A 24,164-nucleotide genomic window follows, 5' to 3' on the forward strand; every position below is an offset into this window, starting at 1 on the left:
AAAAGCATTCCTATCTTAATAAAATTTGCTCAGATTGCCATGAATTCATGGCATAAAACTTCATTGTTATCTAATTCTATATAAAAATCTCGTAAGTTTTAATACAGTTTTTAAAATGTATTATTATTCTTCCTGACAATTGGACATTTTATCAAACATGGTCTGTGCAGAAAGTCTTTGAGGGTATTGGTAAGTCTCAGCATTACCTTTTTGCTCTTTTCTTTGCACAGGGTCAAACATTACTGAGGTTAGCATTCAAAGAGTAAACTATTGGCAAAATCTTCTGTAATGAATTTGGACTGAGAGAGAGCACAACAGAGTGGTATTTTGATATGGCCTAACACTTAGCAATAAAAAATACAAACTTTGGAAGATTTCTAAATAAAGCAGCTATTTTGATATGGAAAATAGGAGAAAATAGTTTGGGGGGTTACATTAGAACCTATCTTAAGTTAATTGATACTATGAGCTAAAATAGTTTTATTTAATGAATATTTTAAAGTAAACTAGCTATATATTTGAAAATTTTTGAGCAGCTGGAGCTACCATCGCTTTGACATGACTTTCTGTGACTGTTCCAGAGCTCTGGTCAGAAAGGAAGATATGATGTCCACAGAAGTTTATACTTCCTGTATTTCAAAGCCTTCATTCTGAGAGTATGATCCTTTACAGAAAGGTTTCCGCTGTCATTTTATATCAGGGGAAAGATTTGCTTCATTAACTAATTCATTGAATAGTTACAAGTTCGGACTCTTTTACTGCAGTTCTGATAAAATGACTATGTCCTTAATTTTTTTACATTTTTGTCTTCCATCTGGTTACCAATATTATATTTCAGTAATTCAGTGTATTGCATTCACCACTGTTCTTAACAATGCTGCAACTGGCTTTAACTGCAGATTTCCAAGCAGGTGGCTGTATTTACCAAAAGGATTATCCGTATCACTGATCTGTTTTCTCAGGCTTTTAGTGAGTAGCATGTTTGAAGATCTGAGTAGATTTGGGCTTTAGGCAGGTTATTTTGGTTGTATTGTCTAACACTGTGTTAGTAGATGTTGTTGTTTTATACTAATTTATCCAAGAGAACATGATAGATGTATCATATGGAGATAAAAAAGATATATCAATCCATTATTTTACTCAGTTCTGTCACGTGAAGCTATATTTGTTCACAGAAATACACTGCTAAAGTTCATTTGCATGCCAATCCCCGATCCATATCATGGAACTAAGCTGTGATGTAAATTTTAAATCAAAGTAAGACTTTCTCCCAGAGTTTCAAGGCACTTGGGTATATGAGTTGGGTTTTGATATATCTCTAGAAAACTTAACCCTAAACTTCTGTCCACAAGTGATTTCAGTATAAGCACAACTTTTCCTGTCTTTTTGTATGAAATGGACTAGAATTTTAAAACTACTATGAGATCTAATGAGAGTATCATCTGTAGTATCACTTGTAACTTGTGCCTGTATTGCCACGGTAACCAGTAGAGTAATACTAGTGTTGGTGGGTTGAATAATCTTGTAAGGCCATGTAGTTTGTACCATGGCTGTCATGGTGATATCTGAATGCTTCAGTTGTCTAGAAACAAGAAATCTACTGTTTCATGTGACTTTGCTATAACAGGGAAAAGTTATAACTGCAGCTTCATGCCTGCATCTATGTCTGGCTTTTAACCCCAGATTAACTTTTTATAGTGGATGTCAGGTCTTCACAGTAATGAAAGCGAAGGATTCTCTTTCTAGGTCTAGAGCTTGAGTCAAAACGATGACAGCAGCTGAGTCGGAGAAGTATCTTTTTGGTTATCGTATCCAGTCTTCCACTGTTGCTTGCACCTCCATCACAGAATCCCAGATCGCTTTAAAAAATGGGAACCTCCACATTATAACCACCTCCATCACTTGTTTGTGGAGGTTCTTTTTTTTTAGAGCTGCACAAAACAAGAAAGAAGTCGTTGTTATGGGAACTTGATTAAAAGCCTTGAGAAGCTCTACTATGCTCCAGGGTAGGAGGGCAAATAATGTTCAGAACATTTTCTCGTTAGTAATTATATTGGAGTGTTGACTCTGAATTACCCACAAGTCCACTATCTTTCCACTGTTACTTTGGCCAGCTCCTTGTTTTTGCTCATTTGTTGGATGAGTGTTTACTAGTACTGAATAGGAAAAATTGGAATTTGAGAATATGCAAAATATGTTGCATACCAATCTACAATTGAAAGGAGAATTCCTGTCTCCCAGTGAAGTCAACAGTGAAGTTCTATTGACTTTTATTCATTTCTGATATTCAATGTCCATTTGCTTTATGTATTAGTTTTTAGAAATTCTTTGTAAAAATACTTAATGAACTCCTCTCATATTGTCCATCTAGCTATGCTGGTTTGTTTAGAGTGGAAATGAAGAGTTGTGTACTTCAGTGGCAGAATTATATTGTTTGTTTAGATCCAAATCTGTAAACTCCAGATTCTGCTGTTTCCCATCTAATAGCCTGGCATTTTCCACTCTCTACATTTAAAATGACATTTTTGTTTGCTTTGAAAGGGTATTTGGATCCAGCAAACAAAATATTGGGGAAGGAATTAGAATTTTGTGCCAGCTCATATACTGTTTTTTTTTTCGTAGCTATGGACAAGGCCAGCTTTTCACTCTGTTTTTCTTTCTCCTTCTACACATTGTGATTTTTAAGGTTTTAGGGTTCTAGATGTTCTAAGCAGTGCTGTGATAAGTACAATAACTAGTAATTTTTGTTGATGAGTTGCAGGTTGTGATGGCATAAGAACAGAAGACTTGATGCCAAATCTATTTACCCCACTCAGAGAAAATGAACTGATGAGAATCATCTAACAAAATCTTCAACACCACTTCCAAAGATTCCTTTCTTGCTTTGCAAGCAGGGAAATAAGAAAAAGAAATGCTCATTTGCAGACTTAGGAATTCTAAATGCTTTATTTGGAAAATGGCCTCTGGAAATAGGGTCATGTTTTTTCTGTTTTCTTTTGTCTAGAATTGCAACAGATGTAGTGAAACAGATTTAAAATAGCTAAAATTGCTCATTTATTTGAGTTTTAATGAAGAGACAATTGCTGACTGTCAAAAATTTGTTCTAATATTTCAGCCATGGAGGCGCCTGATGGTGGATCAATGCACAACATGTCTCTGCACTCCACAGTCAATGTCTTCTCAAAGATATCGTCTGACATGTACAAAATTCAGCTGTGAACCATGTCCAGTGGTAAGTGAAAGTGGTCTGACCTTTCTGAAGAAGAATGTGTCTGATGATAAGGTCATGTCACCCACTGTATATAACCATTCATGTTAGGTACAGCTCTGAGACCTGTTATCTTCCTTACAATTTTTCCGGACAAATCATGGGCTTGTGTTCTTCTTTCCATGCATTAGGTCATACCAAATGCAATCTAACTCCTCATAGCAAAAGGTAATTCTTCATAGAACTCAGGTCCACAGGTCAAGGCATTCCAGGCTGCTTACCTTCAAGGCAAAATGAGGTTTGACACAACACTCACAGGAACTGCTGTGTCACCTCTCTCACCTCATCTTTTCCTCTTGGGCCTGGCACCTCAGCTATATTGCTGTGCTTCAAGGCTTTCATACAAATATTCCAAATCACCTAGTAGCTGAGCTCAATATTTCTGCTTTGTTCCCAGCCAGGTCATAGATGGTTTGATGGGATTGTCCTCATTAATTCTACTGACCATTTTACAGTCTTTACTTCTGTTTCCACCATCTTCAAGAAATAGGCTTGGCTATGAAAGAGGCAAGTAGCTCACTTTTCACTCCTCTGACCAACAGTGACTGCCTGAGTAGTTCTGCTGAAATATATATAGGTTTCTGTCTTTCCTCAGCACCAATACCTAGGGTGAATTGAGACTTAAGCAAACTGGGGAAGCTGTCCCGGGAGCACAAACCAACAGCAAATTTCACAGAACAAGGTTCAAGAGATTCCTTCTCATTTAGCTTCTCCTGAAATAATGGTGGAAGCCAGGAGACCCATACCAACCTGTGTAATTAATGACCCTAGCATTAAAAAGGATAACATGGAGGAGATAACATGGATCCCCTACCGCTATCTGAGAGAGGCATAAATTGATCCTTGCTTGAAAGGGAGAAGTCTCTTTTTCAGTCTCTAAGTAGAATTGGAAGTGGCACTGTAGGAAATCATTTTTTGTGGTTTCCTCTGCACTAATAAATTAAGAGGGAGATTGTAGGCTCCAGCTTCAGTCTGCAATAAGTTGTGTTGATTAATTGTTCTCCGTGCCTCAGCTAGCCTATTCTAACCACTATCTTTCAGATAATGCCCAGGCACAGGGCAGTGATTAGCACATACCGAGGACTGATTCCAGTAGACTTGATAAACAAGGCCAGTCTGTGCCGGGAGGAGAAGACAGTCAGACATACTTACATGTCCAAAATGTACTGATCCACTTGTCTGCAGGGCCAGAAAAAGCCCTAGCTGATCCAGTTTATGTACTATTATGTACTGTAATGCCCCTGCTCTCCCCAAATTCTTTTTTTTTTCCAGAATATGTATAAAAATCATAGGTATAACATGTATGCCTCCAACCAATCAGAGTGTTTGTTGTCTTAAAATGTTCACGTCATCATAAACAGCTGTTAGCTGTGCAGCAGCTGGAGACATTACTGTGAGACACTTGATGTGTTTACTCAGAAGGTTCATTTCTGTTTTTTTTAACTTCCCGTTATCCATTCTATGACTTTCTCTCCACCTAATGCTGCTCCCTCTCCCATGCCTTCTTTCATCACCGTTCTTTCTTCCTGTGCCATTCGTCAGGCCATGTTAGCCCTCTCTTCTGACCTCTCCTTTTTATTTCATTCTATCATACACTCTCTGCTGCTCTTAGTTTCCTGTTTCCATTCTGACCCAATTCTTCCCTTTCCCTGCACACTGTTTATTCATTATCTTGCCCTTTCCTCCTACTTCAAGCTTTTCAAACTAATTTTGCAAGTCGCATTGTGTAATATTCACTAACTTTGCAGAAATGGTCCTCCCTACTACATATGAGAACCGTATGTCACCCACAGAATTTCAAGTAGGTCTCTACCCCTTCTGCCCTTACATATTGTTTAGTGGAACCAACCTTGCGCCTTTAAAGTCAAAGAATTTTGAATTTAGTGGACAAAACAATATGAGGATTAATGCCAAGCTATATCTAAAACACAAAACAAACATAATACTCCCCACAGCTAATAAAAAACCCAGCTAATTAGATTTTTTTTTGATAGCTATCACTTCACCTGCTGAATTTCAAAAAAAAAAAAAAAAAAAAAAAAAAAAACCAATCCCAGAACAATATGACCTTTACTTTCTAGAATTACAGAAGGCAAGAAATTCCTAGCTCTTGCTGCGGAAAATGTATGCCAACTTCATGTGGGATCAAGCTGAGAGATGGAAGGCTAAAATACCTCCGGGTAAGTTTCAAGCGCTTTCTTTTTTTCTTTTTCTTTTTTTCATTTCTTTTTTTTTCTTTTCTTCTTTCCCTCTTCTTTTTATTTTTTTCCTTTCTTTCTTTTCCTTCCTTTATTTCTTTCTAATGGATCCAGGGAAAATGCCTTTATTTTTCATTTTGAATTAGGCTGTGATAATGCTACTGTCTTTTTTCTTATGTGCTAGTATTATTTCTTAAAAAAAAAAGTTCATTTCTTGGTTGTAAATGAAAGACAAAACAATAACAATATAAATTTCTGGATGGACAATCTAGGTGCACTTGTAGGCTAGAAAATGAGCCCAAACAGTTGCTCTATACTTACAGTAAATTCAAACCTCACTTTAAGCAAAAAATTAGTAAGTTGAGTAGAAAACGTGAATCTTATTAAAAATGTCTCTGGTATAGTAGGATTTTAAACATGAACAGATATTTTCTGGTTAGAACCAGTCAGCCTTTCACATGAAATGGGAGATAACTATTCATGTTGTTTCATTGCTCATCTAAATTTTAGAGTATGTGTCCATTTCTTTTAGCAGTCTTCCCTACTGAATCAAAGTTAAATTTTCTCTGAGAGACAATTTGGAGGCCAAATTCTCAGCGATCTCGCTTAGATAGGTTTTTCTCTTAAAATGGACTTTTCTTTTTCCCCATGGCAAAATACTGATATTTTCAGTATTGATGCCTTTAATTCTGTTGTAATCACTACTTTATGAAAGTAAGTAATTCCCATAGGAAGCTTTTGTTGAGAATTATGTTTACTAAAGGTTTCCATTTATAAACTTAATCACCATGGTGTATTGATCGAATATCAGTAAAGAAATAGTCAGGTTGCATAGTATTGTGAAAAATGATGGTCTCATGTTGCTTTTAAGCTAACAGCCCTTAAATCTTTACAGCCAAATGAATCTCTTCAGGATGGCTGTGACAATCACTTCTGTAAAATAAATGAGAAAGGGGAATTTATCTGGGAAAGGAGAATCACTGGCTGTCCTCCATTTGATTCCAGAAGATGTTTGGCTGATGGTGTAAGTAGCGAAATGGGTCCTGTTTCCATGTTCTCTAATACTCTCTTGGTTTTCTAATAGTCTTAATAGTTCTGTATATATGTACTTTATGTGTATTTGCGGTGAGAAATCCCAAGCCTCTCCCAACATCTTAACTTAACTGAGTTTGAACTTTCTTTGAAAATCAGGAAAATGTAAGTTATCTTTATTTTTAAATATGTGGTGGTTTTATGTGGGACTCTACTGCAAGGAGAAAGGCATGTGGGAATTCTGCTCCATATGAAGCAGCAACAACAGGAAAAAGGTTGTTCTCCCAATGTTTTCTGTTTGGGATCTGGAGCAAAGCTGTGCGGCTTATTACACAAACTGAGAAAAGTATCAAATAATCTACTTTGTGATATAAAATGTGTATTAAAGGATAAGGCATGGTTTGACTACCCCAACAGCCAAAACAGGCTTGCCCTGTGTTCTAGGAAGAACGAAAATTTAGACATTTGCAGTGGTTTTGTTAAAATAAGCTGTGAAATGATCTCCTTTTCTGGAGATCTTCAAAACCCGCCTGGATGCAACCCTGTATAACATGCTGTAGGTGTCCCTGCTTGAGCAGGAGGTTTGGTGTAGATGATCTCTAGAGGTCCCTTCCAACCTTAACCATTCTGTAATTCTGTGAAACAGTAACTTATCCACCTTTTCTGTGACCTAGGGTTAGCTCTAAGCTGAAAAACAGTGTTTTGTAATCTAGGAAGGGATGTAGTACATGGTGCTACATTTGCTTAATCATCAAATAGATGCTATATGCACCTGGTCCCGTTTTGTTGGCCATGACAGAAAGTGGAAAACCTGTAACACAGCTCATGCCCATGCCTCTCCAATGTGTATATGAAGTGAACAGACATATAAAGCAGGAAGAATAAGGATTTTGTAGTCCATTTTTTCCAATCTGTCATCATGGCAGGACACTCAGCTTTTTTATACACACAACTCCAAATTCAGAAAAATGATTATTATGTTACAGGCTTGGGGTTATTGTCACATTCTAATGTATTTTGATCAGTGGAGACATCATTTACTTTCAGTCTGAAATTTCCCAAATTGCCTTTGTTCTCCTCCCTTCTAAAAAATTAACTATTTTATCTTTAAAGGTGATTGTATTTGCTCTAGGTACTGATGGAAAGCCTATCTTTTTTTCCCCTAAAACCACAGAACAAAAACCTTCATGTATGTAAGTTCAGGTGTTTAGTCCCACTGCAGCGTAAACAAATATTACATTTTTCCATTTTTCCCCTTCTCCTTGAATTTCCAGAATTTTTCTTCTGTAAGTATATTTTTCTACACACATTTTTTGAAAAAATAAAACCCAAATTTGACAGATATGATACTTTATGTTCACTTGCCTATAAAAGTAGAGTTGTTGTGGAACAGCCATGCTTATGTCTACACTGCTAAAATATTGAGAGAGATGGTTTAAATGATTTTCTTTCTTAATCAAACTTAATATTTAACTGCTATGTGTTTTATCACTGTGGATACTAGAAACTGATTTGTATTCAACATCTATACTGTTAAAAAAATGCTAACATTAAGCCGGGAGCAATATCTTACAGTTTTGAACTTACGATTCCATTGTTGCACTTAGAAGGGGAGCCAAATTTCGTAAGGGATAAATCCCCCTCTATTCCAGCAGATCCTCACGGGGGACTGGGGGTGGCTGGACTCATCTCTTATTAGCGATACCAAATACTGTGGCAACTATAGGCCTGACTCTGGCAATACTAGATTCACGAACAGTCTGTTGACTGTAAGTCTGATTGCCTTCCAGACAGTGAATTGAGTTCACAAGTAGTGTGGTCAACTAAAGGCCCAACTCTAGCAGTATCGGATTCATGAACAATTTGTTGACTGTATGGCCGGTCGCCTTCAAAACAACAAACTGAGTTCACGAATAATACGATTTATTCAAATACAACATTTAGAAAGCAGGTTTTGGATATCTGTGCAGGAAATTCTCTAGTAAGGTGTGGGGTTCTTAGCTAGCATCTAGTGTACAAATGGGCAGTAATCATTCATTCAAGAAGATGGGAGAGGCCTCTCAACCTTGAGGAGTCTCCTCAGGCAATGTCCCGACCTGAGGGGCGGAAGGGGGTTTAGCTTGTTGACTGATCCAGAAGTTACGATGAAGTCTTCCCTCTCACTTCATTTCCCTCCTTAGCTTACCTTTTATATATTTTCTTTTACATTTAGGTGGAGCTTGAGTGACTCTAGTCATACTTACTTTTATTACAGATTGGTTTAAAAGTCTCTTGAGTCAATCAAAAATCTAGACAGCATGTTCAGTGAGGAGTAGTTGTAACTTGGAGGTGTGTAACTTCTGGGATGGATGTGTGCGTTGGTGTTATAATGAGATTAGAATGAGGAAAAGTTTGAGCAAAGTCCATCAGGAGGGACTGATGTCCCACCATTTTGGCCTGGTACCAGACAGCTTATGGTACTACGTGGCTTATGAGCTGCATGGTATGACCTCTGCAGGAAGCACAACAGAGTTTGGTCGCAGTGTCTTCATTCTGCTCCACCTTCCATTCACTCCACAGCTATATGGCACCATCAGATTACCACCTCTGCAGGGAATCCAACAAGGTTTGGCCATGGTGTCTGCATTCTGCTCCACTCTTTGTTTACTCTTATTAATGTGTGCTAGGAGGGCAGACTGTACTGATGAGGGAAACTTGAAAGAGTAGATGCTGTACATACCAACCATTCTGGTTGGTATGGTACATACAAGCCATTCCACTTGGTATGTATAGTTGTAACTGTCTGTCACCTCAAGTAAGTCTCTGTAATGCTATAACATTTGTAAGGCCCAAATTTTGCTCTAGTTTTCCTTTTCTCCCAATTTTCAAGCATTTTTCCCACATCCATTTGATAATAACTGATTAGAACTGATAACTGAATAGAAATAATTGACTATTGTAACCTATTTACATCTTTAATTATAAATAAAAAGATTATAATGAAAATATGATTTCTTATGTAGATTTATATTCTTTATATTCTTTATATTCTTGTATAATACAGGAAAATAATTTTGTTGGATAATTCTGTTCTAAATATCCTTTCATATTGCTCCAGTAGAACAAATGAGTTTGAGTTGCTCCTAAGTAAAAGTGTTTATTTTTTTCTTTTTTCTTATTCTAGGGCAAAATTGCAAAAATTAGCAATACCTGTTGTGATACATGTAAGTATTGTACATGTAAGACTTGTTTGGAAATTGCAGAAAATGTAGTAGGGTACATTTCCTGGGTACCTTGGGTAGTGAGCTAAGTTACCCATGGGACTTTATATTAGACAATTAAAGAATGCAGTCAAAATAAACCACCAAATTCCCTCTCTGATTTGTGTGAAAGTATTTGGAAAGTATTTGGAAAGAAATAGACACCCTCCACCTTGACAGTATGTACTGTCATTCCGATGTTAATTATGAATGTTTATTTTATTCATCTATGGTATCAAACACAGTGGTTGACAGCCACATAACCCGACACTGAATAGCTGAGACAGCCACTTCTTGAATAACAAATGGCCTTAAAATGTATTTAGTAAAAACAGCTGGTGAAAGTAATGTAGTTGCTGTGAATAATGCAATAACCAAAAAGGAGTGGGGAAATGCATATCAAAGTGGCTGGCTTGACTGTGTCTTAAACTCTGCATTTTGAAAATGAGTCCTGCCACTCCTACATTGTTGATAATCTGACTGTCAGGCTACAGTTGTAGGAAGTTTGTGTACATGAGGAAGCATTGCAAGTTTGGATTCAGAATCTCAACACATTTCCTGCCCTCTATCATCTCTTTTTTGCTCTATGCCTGTGCGAATAAATAAAAGATGGCCAGCAGAGAAACCCATTAATACATTGCCGCAATAACTGCTGTAATCATATCCCGATGAAGGAAGTTAACTCCACAAGTGTTTGCTGCCATTGACTGTCTATATAATCACTGAGTTCCTGTTCAAGAAAGAGAAGTCAGAAAGCTACTGAGACAGGCTGTCATCAAATGGCTCAGCCAGGTAAATTAGTTGACAAGTTTGGTTGACTAGGGTGCAAGTAAAGAATATTGTCAATAAACTGTTAATACAAATCAACTTTAACATTTAAAAGATGAGTGACTTTGCTAATTGTATCTGTTCCTGAAATTGAGTTGCAATTGTGCCAGTTCCAAATAGGCACAGTTTAATGCACATATTTAAGGTATATTACAGTAAAAGTGATATCTCCCCCTGCAGCAGCAAAAGCAAACTAATCAAAGTAAAATATATTACACACAAACAAGCCCATGTAGCATGGGCTTTCAAATCTTCTTTCCTGATTATATTTGCTTGAATGCAGCCTGAAATTGAAAGGTGCCATGTTACAATGCAGTCTAATGCCTGGTCACTTCTAAATTTAGGTCCCTCGATAAAGCAGAAGTCAACATATGCCAGGGCTGAATTTAATTTAAAGTTATTGAGCTCAAGTATCATGCAGCTCTGTAGTCAAGATCGGTGGAAAGTAATAACACAAATAATTAACCCTGTTCCAGTAGAGTTTTGCCAGAATGTGTGTTTGTGCATATACTGAGTATTGTAGCTGAGCATTTTATACAAAGCCTGATCATCCAGCAATAAGCTGTCCAGCCAAGAGAACACAAGTACTAATGGATGCATATGTGGAAAAAGAAACAGTGATTGACACGTGGCTTTGAACAGATAGATACCGCTAGATATCAGGCTCTCCCCTTTAATTATGTTGTACCCAAGCCTGAAATTCCAACAGGACACTGAGTAATGATATGCAGTCTGTTGAATATGTTATTGAGAAAGCCAAACTTTGGCAAAGCTACTGTAAAGGCAAAGTATTGTTAAGTATTCTTTAAGTTCTTTAAGATAAGAGAATAATGAATTTCTCATGGCCACAGAAGCTTAAATATAGGTTACATTATCTTCCCAGGACTTGAGACAGTTTATCTATCAGCAGCCTTCCCTATTTAAAGCACGCTTTGGCTATTGGAGTTTGTTAGTGTGCCCACTGCATTGTTCTGGATTTTAAATATGCAGGGGCAAACAGCTGATCAAGTTTTGTCTTGTCATCACAGTTTGTGGTAGTAGCAGAGGATCTGATTATTTGCAAAGGATATTCTCTTTCTTTCCATTTCAGAAAGAGGGCGTTGTATCTGCATTACTTCCAACTGATCACAACTGCATGTATCCTATTATGTGCACTTGCCTTTATAAAGCAGGGCACACTCTACACACACTCAAAAAAAATAGAAAATGAAGTAACTGGGCAACAAGTCAATAAATGGGGTTCAAAAAGTCAAGGAAACTGTGTTGAGCCTGATGACATTGATTTTGCTTGGGATTGTTTGTTAGCTGTTGTGCTGACCTGTGTATTGCTTCTAGTTGGAGAATTTTTATCAACTGAAGTGATGAAATAATTAAATGATAATTGGCAATTCCAGCCCTGAAGTCAGAAACACTTTTCAAACTCAGGGTTTATTTTCAGATGGAATGTGAAGCCCTAGCAAGGCGAACAATCTAAAACTCACATTCCCTTGAAAAAGGTATTGACAACTATGTTTGCAGCTAGGAAGATAGATAACATTTATCTTCAATTTATACATCAGCATAGTTTGCAATTGGCCTGCTGAATTCCATAAGCTCTCTGATTTTTTTTTGTATGTAAAAAATAGTCCAGTATTCATTTAAACAAAAATATTCCATTGATTAGCTAGAGACTATCTTTAAATGGAGGCACTGAATTATATTAATACTATAAAGAATAGCTGCTTGCAGTGCTAAAGCAATTGCTTAAAAAGTATTAGCTCCTTTACAAAGCATTAGACAGTAGGATCAAAATATTCAGAGCATTCAGAACAGATATTCTGGATTAGTCTGTATGGGAACACGTCAATAATGAAGTCCAGTTCCAATACCAGACAACAGGCAAAGAAAGTGGAGGAACAGAATCACTGCCCATGACCACAGTTTATGGGCCACAGCAACCTTACTTCTCAGAGAATGATCACTAGGTTCCCTGAACTTGCACCTTGCACACATATCAAATCCATCCCTACTGCCTCTCATGTTGATTTGAAAAGAAAAAAAGAAAAGAAAAAATATATTTAATTGCAAAAACTACCAGCAATATTAGCATATTCCATGGCCATTGAGAATAGGAGCAAAATTCCCGCTGACATGGAGATTTCTCTGCTTGCCATCACTGTTCCTCTGTGTGTGTTTAGACAAGCCTTTTTATCGTATAACCCAACAAGAATAACAAAGACAAAGTGGAAAAACAAAATAAAAAATACTCACTGGATTTGCATCTGATTGCCCCCAAACTGATATATGGCACTCTAAGTTAATTGGAAAAATGCAACCCTCTCCATTCTTTGACTTGGAAGCTTATCAAGATTCATAATGAATGACATATCAGATATGAATTAATGGAAAATGGCTGTATCTTGCTTCTTGGCAGTTGTAACTGAGGAATATCAAGGAAATAAATACACTCACACCCTTTGAAATTAACCTCTTAAAAATCCATGAAGTACCTATATGCTGCTTCTTGGCCATCTCCTACACCTACATAGCCCCCACAAAGATAGTGGTATCTTGTTAAACTATCTATGAGGTGAATGAACAATGTACTTTTGAACTGTCTTTAAACAAAAACAAAAAACAGAAAAACAAACTACCATGGAAACCAATGATTAAAGGCAGCAAGGCAGATATGAGGTGGTTTTCCATCTTTAAAATAAATCAGCAAATCAAAAAGAAATGAGAGGAATTCTAATCTGAAGTGGAATCTTAAAACTGTAGTTTGGTGTATTCATACTGCTCTACATTAATTATTATATAGAAAAAAGCTTATTCTCCTGTTAGGAGTCTTGTCAGTAGTGACATCTCACCGCTAACAATTTCAAACTTAAAAGAAGGAAAAGGGAAGGATTTTTGTCTCTCAGCAATTGTCAGTATTGCCAAAATTTATTTATTTTTAATTCGATAGGTGTGAAAGAAGAATGTCGACCAGTAAGTAACAGATTGCAGTACAGAAATATCAATGGATGCATAACAGAAAAGGAAGTGCCTATTTCTCACTGTGAGGTAAGGTAAAACAAACAAAAGAAGCGTCCACTCACCTTCTTTCATACCCTTTATTTTTTTTGCAGAGGGAGGCTTTGGCTTGCTCAGGGCTTCAATTCAGCAAATGCTTTCTGCCCTTCTCATAGATTGGCTTATACTGTGTGAAACTCCTTGGCACTAATTTCCTAAAGTAATTTGGTGATGTTGAGTTTTCCCCATTCAAGCCATACAAAAAGAAAAAAAAAAAGACACATTAGGGCACAAAGCCTTTGCCTCTAATACAGATGAATGTGTTTGAAATGACTTTGTTAGGACTTTCTATAAAGAAGAGAGTTTTCATCTCAATATTAGTGAAACAGTTTTGTTAGATATGAGTGTAAGGTTAAGCTCACACACCTCTCTTTAGGCTCTAGATTTGGGTTATGAGATCTAAATCAGTATTTAGAAGCCCAATGTTTTACCAGAGATTGAGTTCTGTGATTGATATAACTTCTCTTTTCGCCTGAGCACTAGACTGTTGTATTCTGAATTTTTCTTGTATTTCTATAATTGGATTAAATATATTATATTTAGATGTAATTGGATTAAAAATTGAATGCTGTGGCATTTTGTTGCCCATCACTCCTTAGAGATAATAGAGAACTTAAAAAAACTTAAACATAACAATCCTTCCAGATGTTCCTGTCCCTGTGACACTGGGAACCAAAAAGGGCATTCTCTCCCCAGAACAACAGTAACAGGATAACAGCTCATTTTGAAATAGCCATGCCTTATACAAGTACAATATATGGCCTTTATACACAAGTTATACAAGGACAGACAGCCAGGAAGTTTGGCTTTTGCCTGATCCTGAGTGTGTCATCTTTAGCTCGAGATGTAGGCAAAATGTGCCTTTCCCTTTCCTGTGACTACTGGAAAAAGAACAGAAACAGGAGGAAAAGTATTGAGACCACATATGTAAAGAGTTTTCAAATAGGTAACTGGATAAGGGCTCCCATTTGCTATTATGCAAGACTGACTTACACTGAGGGGGAGCTTTAAGAACAACAGAAAATAGTTATCTTCCAAAAGAAAATTGTTACCCTCTTCTCCTGTCCACCAGGTTAGTGGTAATTAGGTCTTTAGCCATAAATTCATACATATTTGAGTTTTACAGCAAAACACTGTACTCCGTCAAGGAAGTCCATGGTTGTTTCCAAGAGAAGAATCTGGATTCTGGTATTATTGAGGTCTACTGCTATTGAAGATTTGTATCTCTTTTTCCTCTTAGGGTAAGTGTGGAAGCAATACCAGATACTCCATTCAAATGGGCAAATGGGAAGATGTGTGCAGCTGCTGCACAGCCACTCAGACCACCATGGTCATGGTCCCACTACAGTGTGCCAATGGCACAGTAGTGCAGCATTACATTCCTTCTGCCTCTCAGTGTGAGTGCCGTTCTCGGAAGTGCACAGACTAATTATTTCCAAGAAGCCAGTTCATTTAATCTTCGAGTTCCTTGACCTAGGAACTTTACAATGCAAGCCTCCATTTCTCTCTGTAGACTATTTTATCCAGTAGATTTCTGAATAACTAATTGTATCAACATAGCAAGCAATAAAACTTACTAGCACAATGGAGCATAATTTTCAGAGTATTCTTTGGACAGTATATAAAAGAGATATTTAAGATTATGTTGCTACTTTTGATCTTCACCAAGAAAAATTATTCATGTTGTTAAGCTTATGCCACAGTAGCAGGAACAATTTATTCTATTGAAAGAATGTATTTCAAAGCATTTAATGCTGTCTTCATAACTACTACATTTGCATTCTCCATTCCAGATCTGAGTGACGCATTGTGGAGTTTTGATTTTTTTGGTCTTTAGCTTTGTTCATTATCTCCTCCTACCCTCCCCCACATCATCATCAGGGAGTATGGCAATTATGGCATAAGACTTAAGAGTTCGCAGCAGGATTTTGTTCTTGGTACATAACCAATACTGACTATGGGTTAGGAAATCAAATATTTTTCTGCAATGTATACATATTTTTTTCCCCAGAAATTGTGTGCCAAAGAAACTGCATGTCATAGACAGCTTTTATAACTCCAGGTCCTCAGAGCTTGTGAACAGGCTGACAGTCCATATTCACATACTTCAGCACTTTCACAAATCAACTTTGAGGGAAAATTCACCACTAAACTTTTTCTATAGGCAAATGTATGCCTATAGATTAGTGATGAGTTTTTATCTCAAAATTGATTTGTAGAAGTGCTGAAGTACACAGTAAGGACTGTTTACTCAATTTTTCACTGAAGAAATGAGGACTTCCTCAGGCAATGTACAGGCAGCCTAATCATGGGCCTTGCTCTTCCTTCATCATGCACCATATTGCATTCACCATACTGCAAGAAAACATGAAGTTGCTGTTCTTTTTGAAGGCATGAAATTAAACCTCAGAAAAACAAAAACAAGGCCCTCCTTTCCCTTAGCTGCCTCCAAGCCAGGTGCCAAGTCTGTTCCAATAGTTATAAAAAAGAAGGATCTTTAATATAACCAAGCAGTAGAGTTGTTAATCATAGAATTGTTATGGTTGGAAAAGACATTCAAGATCATGAAGTCCAATCTAACTTGAACCTCCTCTGCCACAACTTGAGGACATCTTTTCTTGTCCTTTGGGTAGTTATTTTGGAGAGGAGACTGACCCATGCCTCACTACAACCTCCTTTCAGGTAGGTGTAGAGAGCGATAAAGCCTGCCCTGAACCTCCTCTTCTCCAGACTACATAATCTCAGTTTCCTTAGCCACTCCTCATAAGGTCCTTCACCACCTTTGTTGTCCTTCTTTGACATTTGCTCAATGTCTTTCTTGCAGTGATAAGCCCAAAACTGAACATAGTATTCAAGGTGTGGCCTGACCAGCAGTCCAGCAAGACGATCACTTCCCTAGTCCTGCTGGCTACATTGCTCCTGATACAAGCCAGGAGGCCATTGGCCTTCCTGACCGCCTGCGTGCGTTGCTGGCTCATGTTCAGCCAGCTGTCGACCAGCACCTCCAGATCCTTTTCTGTCATGCAGTTCTCCAGTCACTCTGCCCAAAGCCTGTAGCATTGCATAGGCAATTAATTAATGGCAGATTTAATTTATTTAAAGTATAAAAGGGGGTAAGTATAGCAGGATTTAAATTTTCCATGGTATGATCAGGCCACTGAAGAAAATATTTGGGAGGGGAGTGGAGCAAAGTGCCAGTCAAACAATTTCATTGGGAAGTAATAACTTCTCACCACACCAAAACAAACACCCAAACCAGAAGTAAAACTTCATTGTGTTTGCATTTTTGCAAGACAGAAATATTTTGACTTCAGATAGATTGAGTTGTTTCACTTCTGTAAATTCACAGTGCTGATTCAGCAATGGGAGGGCTGCTTTTAAATTAAATAAATAATAAATTTCCATCACTTTGTTATGAAATTAGTAAGACCTGGGAATAAGTTACAGTTTTTAATGTTATTTATATAATAAAAGTATATTCTTCCAGCTCCAGCAGAAGTGGCTGTCAGCTAGTCCAAACCATATATAGAAGTCAAGCTGGAGGATGAGAATACTATTGAGAAGCTTAACAGAAAAGGTCACGAAATCAGATGTCCCTGTGCAGTTATTAGTTTGGCATCTGTAGAAGACATTTCAGAGGACATTATTACCACTTGGGAAGAAGGAACACATGAACAATGTCATATGCTTAGATGGATTGAAATACCCTCCACACATGCATATGACTTTCTTTAGGAGCTCCTAGCAGATGAAGAAAAAATTATTTAATTTTCAATTAAAATATAAACTTATATAGGAACCAGAGAGATCTCTTTTCCCCATTTTCCACCTAGCTGTGGATTTAATACATATAGTATGTATATCCTTTCTTCCCTCATTATTCATTAAGGATATCCTCTATTGCTGAATAGTCAGAGGTCATTTATGAGCCTCTATTTCTCCTGTCATAGTAACAAAATATGCACAAAATCAAACACATTAACCACAAAAAGCTTTGGGAGAGGAACCAAATTTGATTAGCACCAGTCCCTTTACTGCAGTAGGTCTCTGCTCCGGGTTTTCTTTCATCCTCACACTGTATCTTCACTGATCTGCTTCAGAGATTAAGCTTTCTGTTGAAGTCAGTTTGGGTCAGGTAGGTAATCAGCTGCACATCAATGGAACTGAACCTACAAATAAGCAACTCCTGGAAAACAGCCTTATATCAGAGTAGGAGTACATACAGAATAAGAAGCAGTGTCTTCCCTTGATTATGCAGGGACTGCCTCTTGTTTTCCTTTAGCATGCTCACTCAGACAGTTTTTGGCTTGTGAAATTTGACAAGATTGCAGTGTAATGTTTCATGGATTTAGACAGTATTTCTAATCAAGCACCAGCTTATCTGAATGGTAAGGACACATGGGAACATTCATACGGTAAGAAACACGAGCAGAAAAAAGCAGCTAGGATTCTTGACTGGTAGCAAAGTAGATGGACAGCATTGAATTAAAGATCTCTCCTACAAACAAACAAGCATCCCTGCTCTCATTACTTCTGTCTCAATCAACAATACAAGTTTGGTCGATCTAATTTTTTCTAGACAGTAACAGACTACATGAAAATTTTTGTGCTTCAGACCAGAACAATTAGGTTTTTTTCCTAAGGAGCTTCAGATTAGTCAACAGGAGACAAAGAGGAATTTAGTTATAGGATTAAATTCACAGTAGATGTAATTCAGTGTAATTAGATAAACAGATCTGTATTAAGAGTTTATACCAGCTTGACAATATGCTGTGCTATGTGGCCGTTTTTCATATTTGTAGGTTGCAATTCTGTTTTAAAGAAGGACAGAGCAGTGCAGTAATTCAGCCTCATCAGTTAACTTCCACAGCAGAATCTAGTCTTTGAGGACATACTGTTTAACTTACGTATATTGTTTGCAAGTCTTACATGTTTGAAGCTATGCCAGTTTTGGCCTTTCAACAACTGGTTCAGAACACATATCACCACTTCAGAAGATGAGAGTTGTATGGGTGAATGCATTACAAGATAGGTTTACAGAACATTGAATGGATTTGAGAAAGACTCTTATATAGGCTCTTAATTATTAAAAGCATGTAAACTCTCTGCTAACTTTTGCAGACTTTCAAGCACCAGTCCTCTTCCACAGGTAAAACACAATCTGCTGTACAGGCATTACTCATCACAGCTTGACATTTTCAATTAACACTATCACTAGGTGTTTCATGAAACACACTGATGCTCAGATATGGTGTTTTTTGCTTTTAGTGGGAATGTGTCATTAATAAAAAAGACAGACTTTCTCCTTTTTACTCAGCTATATATTGCTTACTATCATATTACATCCTGTGTATATTATTTATTACCTGTGCTAGCTGTATTACCTGTAATAGAACCATCCTTATGGCTTATAGGAGCCAGTAATTTGAACCAGAGAAGGTAGACTTTTGTGCCCACAATGATCACTACAGCACCTGGCTTTATATCCCTATATTTCCTCAGAATTAGTTGGCAAACCTTTCTTTCTTAGCATTTAGTTGGTGTGAGATGTAATATATTACATGTATTACACAAAATGTATGTATTAAATAGCATATTTCCAACAAGTTTTCATTCCCTTCTTCCAGAGATAAGCATATACAAGCAAAGCTGTTTGATATCCAGAGTTTAGATTAATTGATCATAAAACAGCAAGGCAACCCCCTCCCATGCACATTTCAACATTTGCTCTCCTTGGAGAGTTCTCTGGTACCACTTTGCTACCTGGTTGTTAAGAGGAAATCCATGTGACTGCACCATTGCTCCTGTACGAAGAATGACATGCACCAAGATCTGGGCAGATGTGGACATTTAATCAAATGTAACAAGCGAAGAATGATTCATTTGTTCTTTATTATTTGTTCATAATCTAATCCTTGAAGCAATGATTTTATGGGCAGAGCTAACTGTTGCAGAGCTTTCATTTAGCATTTGCTTTCTTTTTCCCTGTTTTTCTTCACAAACTTCATAGGGAATTAGAAGAAAATATCACTGCTGTTATATTGCTTGCTGAGGCATTGAGAAGCACAAAGCCAAGATACTGAGGTTCCAGCAGAGATTTGATACAGCAATAGTTGCTCATGGGCATTTTGCTTATTTACTTTTTTTCCTTTCCCTTCCGCTTCATGATGGTAATGACTGAAACAGAAGGTCTGGCTAATTAGCTTCAGTTGTAGTTTTCTTAAAGCAGGATCAGTCTGGAGTGGAAATAGCTGCTGATGCTGCTCACAACTTAAGCTAGTGAAGAAGCAGCTTATGCAAAAAGTCAGCATAGTCATATCCTATTAGTACTGTAACAGTGTTCAGCCAAACCAATAGACAACATGGAAGCACCTACACCTGGTAAGTTTATTTTTTGCTTTTTTTTTTATTATGTTAATTGCTATCTATGAAGCTGAGTAGATGCAGACAGATTGGGGCACAGCAAAAGGACTGCTTAGAAAGGACTTTAGAGTTTTCTTTCAGGGTATTTTCACGCTTTCAAATGAACATATAGATGAATTCCCTCCTCCCCCCCATTTGGTGGGGAACACTTCAGAAACAAAATGAAACTCTGGAACTGTGGTCCAGGTTATATGCTGATAGCTCAAAGAAAAAACGTGCAGCATCATTTTTTTTTTTCTGAAGAAAAGCTATGGGTCAACATTGTGATACACGTAGAAAAGATAATTATTAAGCAAATGCTTTGTGCTGGGCTTCTGCTGTCTTCCACTAATTTTCATTATTTCAATGCAATTATGGGAGAGAGGGGAGAGCAGTATCCTTTTTCAAAAGATAAGTGAGTTCTGCTCAGCATGTAAAACATCTTGAATATGAGTCCCTAGTTTATACGTTTAGAATCAATGTGTAATAATATGGCACTGGTATTTAATGATATTTAATGATATGGAACATTTAATATTGTGGCACTACTACTTTACTGCTCTGCAGTTCTTTCCGGGTTAGATTTTTGAAGCTTTTTTTTTTTTTTGAGCTTGCACCTCTGCTGCAAAGTCCAAGATCTCATGAGCTCACTGAGCTCTTCTTTCTGGGCTCTTCCGCCTAGCACCTTTACAACATTAATGTAGCAGACTACAGTGGGCAAAAGCCATTGGATATAAGACCTAATTCTTATCTCTGTAGCTTTATTCCTTCACTGATAGAGTTATTCCAAATTTACACTGAATGTAGGAAAATCAAGTTCTTTCTGTAAGCTGTAGAGAAAACGTAAAAAAGAAAAATGAGAGAAGTGTGTGAAGTTATACACACAAAAGTCTAAATATAGATGTAGGTCCATTAAGTCTTTAGTTAATGCAACCATGCAAAATAAAGCTCACAGTTTTGTGTTATATCGTGTAGTTCCCATGTCTATTTCCACAGGTCATTCCTGCCTTTTGGGAAATGGAGGGGGAAATACTGTGCTGTAAACATCTAGGATGTTTACATATCCTACATCTAGGATACATGTATAAAATTACGAACCAGCTTTTCTTAATGCATGTTTGTTTCCCTATATTTTCTTAATTAGTTTCGAACTGCAACTGGTTTTTCTTCAGAATAGCTGTGTACTGGTGTGAAACAAGTCAGTGTTTGTGAAGGGCTGGTCATTCTCCATCGAGGGGGAGAAGTTTCTTACGCCAAATAATGCCAGGACAAGATGTCAAAGGTAGCAACAAAACACAAAACAGTGAACTGTCCACTGCAATAGCCTGAAATTTTTGCTTTGAATGCACCTGGAAGAAGTTTATTCACTAAACACTCTTTAAATGTCACATCTTCAATGTAAGCAGGCAGTACATATATGACTGCACACTTTGCAGTGCAAAGCCTATCTGTAACATAAGCAATGTTATGCCTTCCCATAGGAGAAGAATACAAACCTATGGTAGTTTTATCTGCTATTCACTAATCAGAAAGTAAGGTGCTTTTTATCCCCTTCAGAGATGTTTTCCACTTTATATTCTTCATCTTCCATCAGATTTCACTGCCTTCATTACTGATATTTCATGTTGATTGTCCCCTAGGAGAACCTCTGGCTTGCACCATATGCAACAGGTGAATGAGCATTCATGATAATTCATGTGCATTCTTCCTGTGCTCTGTGTCAGGAGTGAGGGCTCCCATGCTTAAGCACTGAACAACCACAGATTTGTAGAGTGGTAGCTGTGACCATGGCTGCCAGACCAGCCAAAGTCAACCTTGCTCTCACTTGCCTTTCCTTCTCTGCTGAGGCCTCATAGTGTTGTTGGAAGTGAGTTTCTTGCAGCAGCAGAGGCATGCACCTCATTTCCTCTAGGACTTTTCCATGAGGGTTATTAGGAATGCTCAAGGTAGTCACTTCTTGACTTAAAGAATTATTGAATATGCATTTGTGCAAAGGCTCATAGGGTTATGAACAAATCAGTCTTACTGTGTAGATCTGCATATTAACAATCTCCTGAACCATAATTTCAGTGGGTATTCTGATGAAGGAAGAAACTCACTTTGTGCCAGAATTGCTTCTTCTGTGCAGCCCCACCAAATTCAACACAGCCACAATAGAATGTGATTTACTCTGCTGTGTTTCTCAAACTACCATCAAAGCATTTCAAGAATTACAGGAATTTAAGAAATTCTGGCTGAATTTTCTAGAACTCTCACCTGTAGCTAGATGGGAATCTCTCCAGCATGATGCAAAACACAGTAAATCTCAAATTGGAAGGTATGAAGCCTACCATGGAGAGGAGGCATTTAGAGGTGGCTTCTGGGAAGCAGAAGTATAGAAGTGGAGAATGGCCTGGGATCAGGTGGAGCAGAGCTGTTAAGACTAAGGTAGATAGTACAGCCTCTCTGAGTTCTAAATCTAATTTCTAAACTCATTACAGTTTTCCAAGACATATCCCTTGGACAAAGAGACTTCCATGGTAACAAAGTTGTAGATACAGCCAAAGAAGAGACTAGAGCAGAGACAGGATTATGAATGAGATAGAGCTAGAAACATTGTCCTTCAGGTTAGCCCTTTCCTACGTGTTTCTACATGGTTGAATTACCACTAAGAAGCAAGAGATTCATATTTCTACTCGGTAATTTGAGGAGTGCTCTTGCCATGCTCACCACATTGCAGATGGCAAGGGCAAAAATCACCTCTGAGAAATTCTGTTTAATGCTCTTTCCATTATGGCTACATTTCCTTATCTGGCCATTGTAATAACATTCAGCTCCAAATGCCATATCCTGACCCTCTCACTTGGCAGTGAGAACCTGCTGGGCAAGAATCACTCTCTCAGCTGTGCACCTTTACATTTGACCATGACCCTTTTCTCCCTTTCCTTCCCAATCTTCAAGAACATATTCAGAGAAGAAATACTCTTTAGAGAAACTTTTGCATTTATTTGTTATGGGGCTGACCTTAGAAGCAGGTACACACAAGGAGACCAGACATCTAAATAAGTTTTAAACCAACCCTATGAAAGGAACACTATTTTGGAAACTTAATGGTAAAATTATACTTTTTCCTTCTTTTATTCAAATACAAGGGGTATTTGTACAATTATTACTAGCAATTGCATACTTCGCTACAATTATTACTAATATTAGCAATATTACTAATAGTACTAATGCTAAATTATTACTTTGTAAAATTATTGTACACAGTGTATATAATTATTAGTATACAATTATTACAGGAAATAAGGTGTAGCTTTAACTATGGATAGATACAAACAGTAAATTCATCTAAAATCTATCCTTCAATTAGATACAAAAAAGAAAATACAGGTTTACTAAACAATGCTTCTAAATTGCTAATGTTTTGAATCAGCTTGCAGAGCAGATTCAGCATGTGCATGATAATGGTTGTGGTGCCTTTCAGAAATACAGCCTATATATAGCCTGAATCTTTGCTGGGAAGTGAGGATGATGAAGAAAAACAAGCTAGTATATGGTCCTTGAGCAGTCAAATTGTATAAAATGTATTCTGAAAGTGGTTGTGCCTGTGACAATCTCACCATCTGGATCACTCAGATGAGTTAATCGGTTGTTACTCAAGATATAATAAAAGGTCCTAATTAGGGTCCTTATTGCACGCTTCCCAAGCAGTGGTCTTTCAGAGGCATTCTGTCTTTCCATTTTTAGCAGTATGTGCAGTTTCTGTAATTAGACAGAAAAATGGTTGGTGAAGTCAGCACATGGTCAACTCTTACTTTTACACAAAGGAGTGCAGAGAGGCTGAGTGAACATGTAAATGATTCCCATTCTTGTTGTGATGTGACTTTGGAACTAGTGCTGGTCACCTTCTCAGTGTCTTCTGTGAGCTTTGTCTGGAGGAATGTTGGCTTTGGAAGCCATTTGCAACTCTAAGTAGTTTGACTTGGGAGAATTTACCAGTGATGTCTCTACAATGAGCATAGTTCTGAATACTAGTTTTATAGGTTGTATGCAAGATTCATTCTGCTACTGTTCACACAAAGCTTATTTCTGTCAATATTAATTCCTTTAGAATATTTACAGAATGAATACAGATATAGATGTCCTAGAGGTTGACACAAACCC

The 24,164-nt window shown here is 37.4% G+C and overlaps 1 protein-coding gene across 2 annotated transcripts in view; it reads left to right on the top strand.

Annotated features, from left to right (window-relative positions):
* The window catches only part of VWF (von Willebrand factor), a 126,512-nt gene extending 111,307 nt beyond the window's left edge, over positions 1-15,205 (top strand). Inside the window, exons 46-51 of one of the 2 annotated variants that reach the window (XM_010225239.2) lie at positions 3,116-3,232; positions 5,350-5,448; positions 6,362-6,490; positions 9,662-9,701; positions 13,510-13,607; positions 14,857-15,205. In XM_010225239.2, coding sequence (XP_010223541.2) covers positions 3,116-3,232; positions 5,350-5,448; positions 6,362-6,490; positions 9,662-9,701; positions 13,510-13,607; positions 14,857-15,045 — 672 coding nt within the window. In that variant the 3' untranslated portion in view covers positions 15,046-15,205. The remainder of the gene's footprint in view (positions 1-3,115; positions 3,233-5,349; positions 5,449-6,361; positions 6,491-9,661; positions 9,702-13,509; positions 13,608-14,856) is intronic. The other variant, XR_015914061.1, reaches the window with a different exon arrangement.
* Positions 15,206-24,164: the final 8,959 nt, after the last annotated feature.

This window comes from Tinamus guttatus, unplaced genomic scaffold (genome assembly GCF_059628265.1).
Source record: "Tinamus guttatus ecotype Peru unplaced genomic scaffold, ASM5962826v1 Tinamus_guttatus_pri_ptg000753l, whole genome shotgun sequence".
Taxonomy (NCBI): domain Eukaryota; kingdom Metazoa; phylum Chordata; class Aves; order Tinamiformes; family Tinamidae; genus Tinamus; species Tinamus guttatus.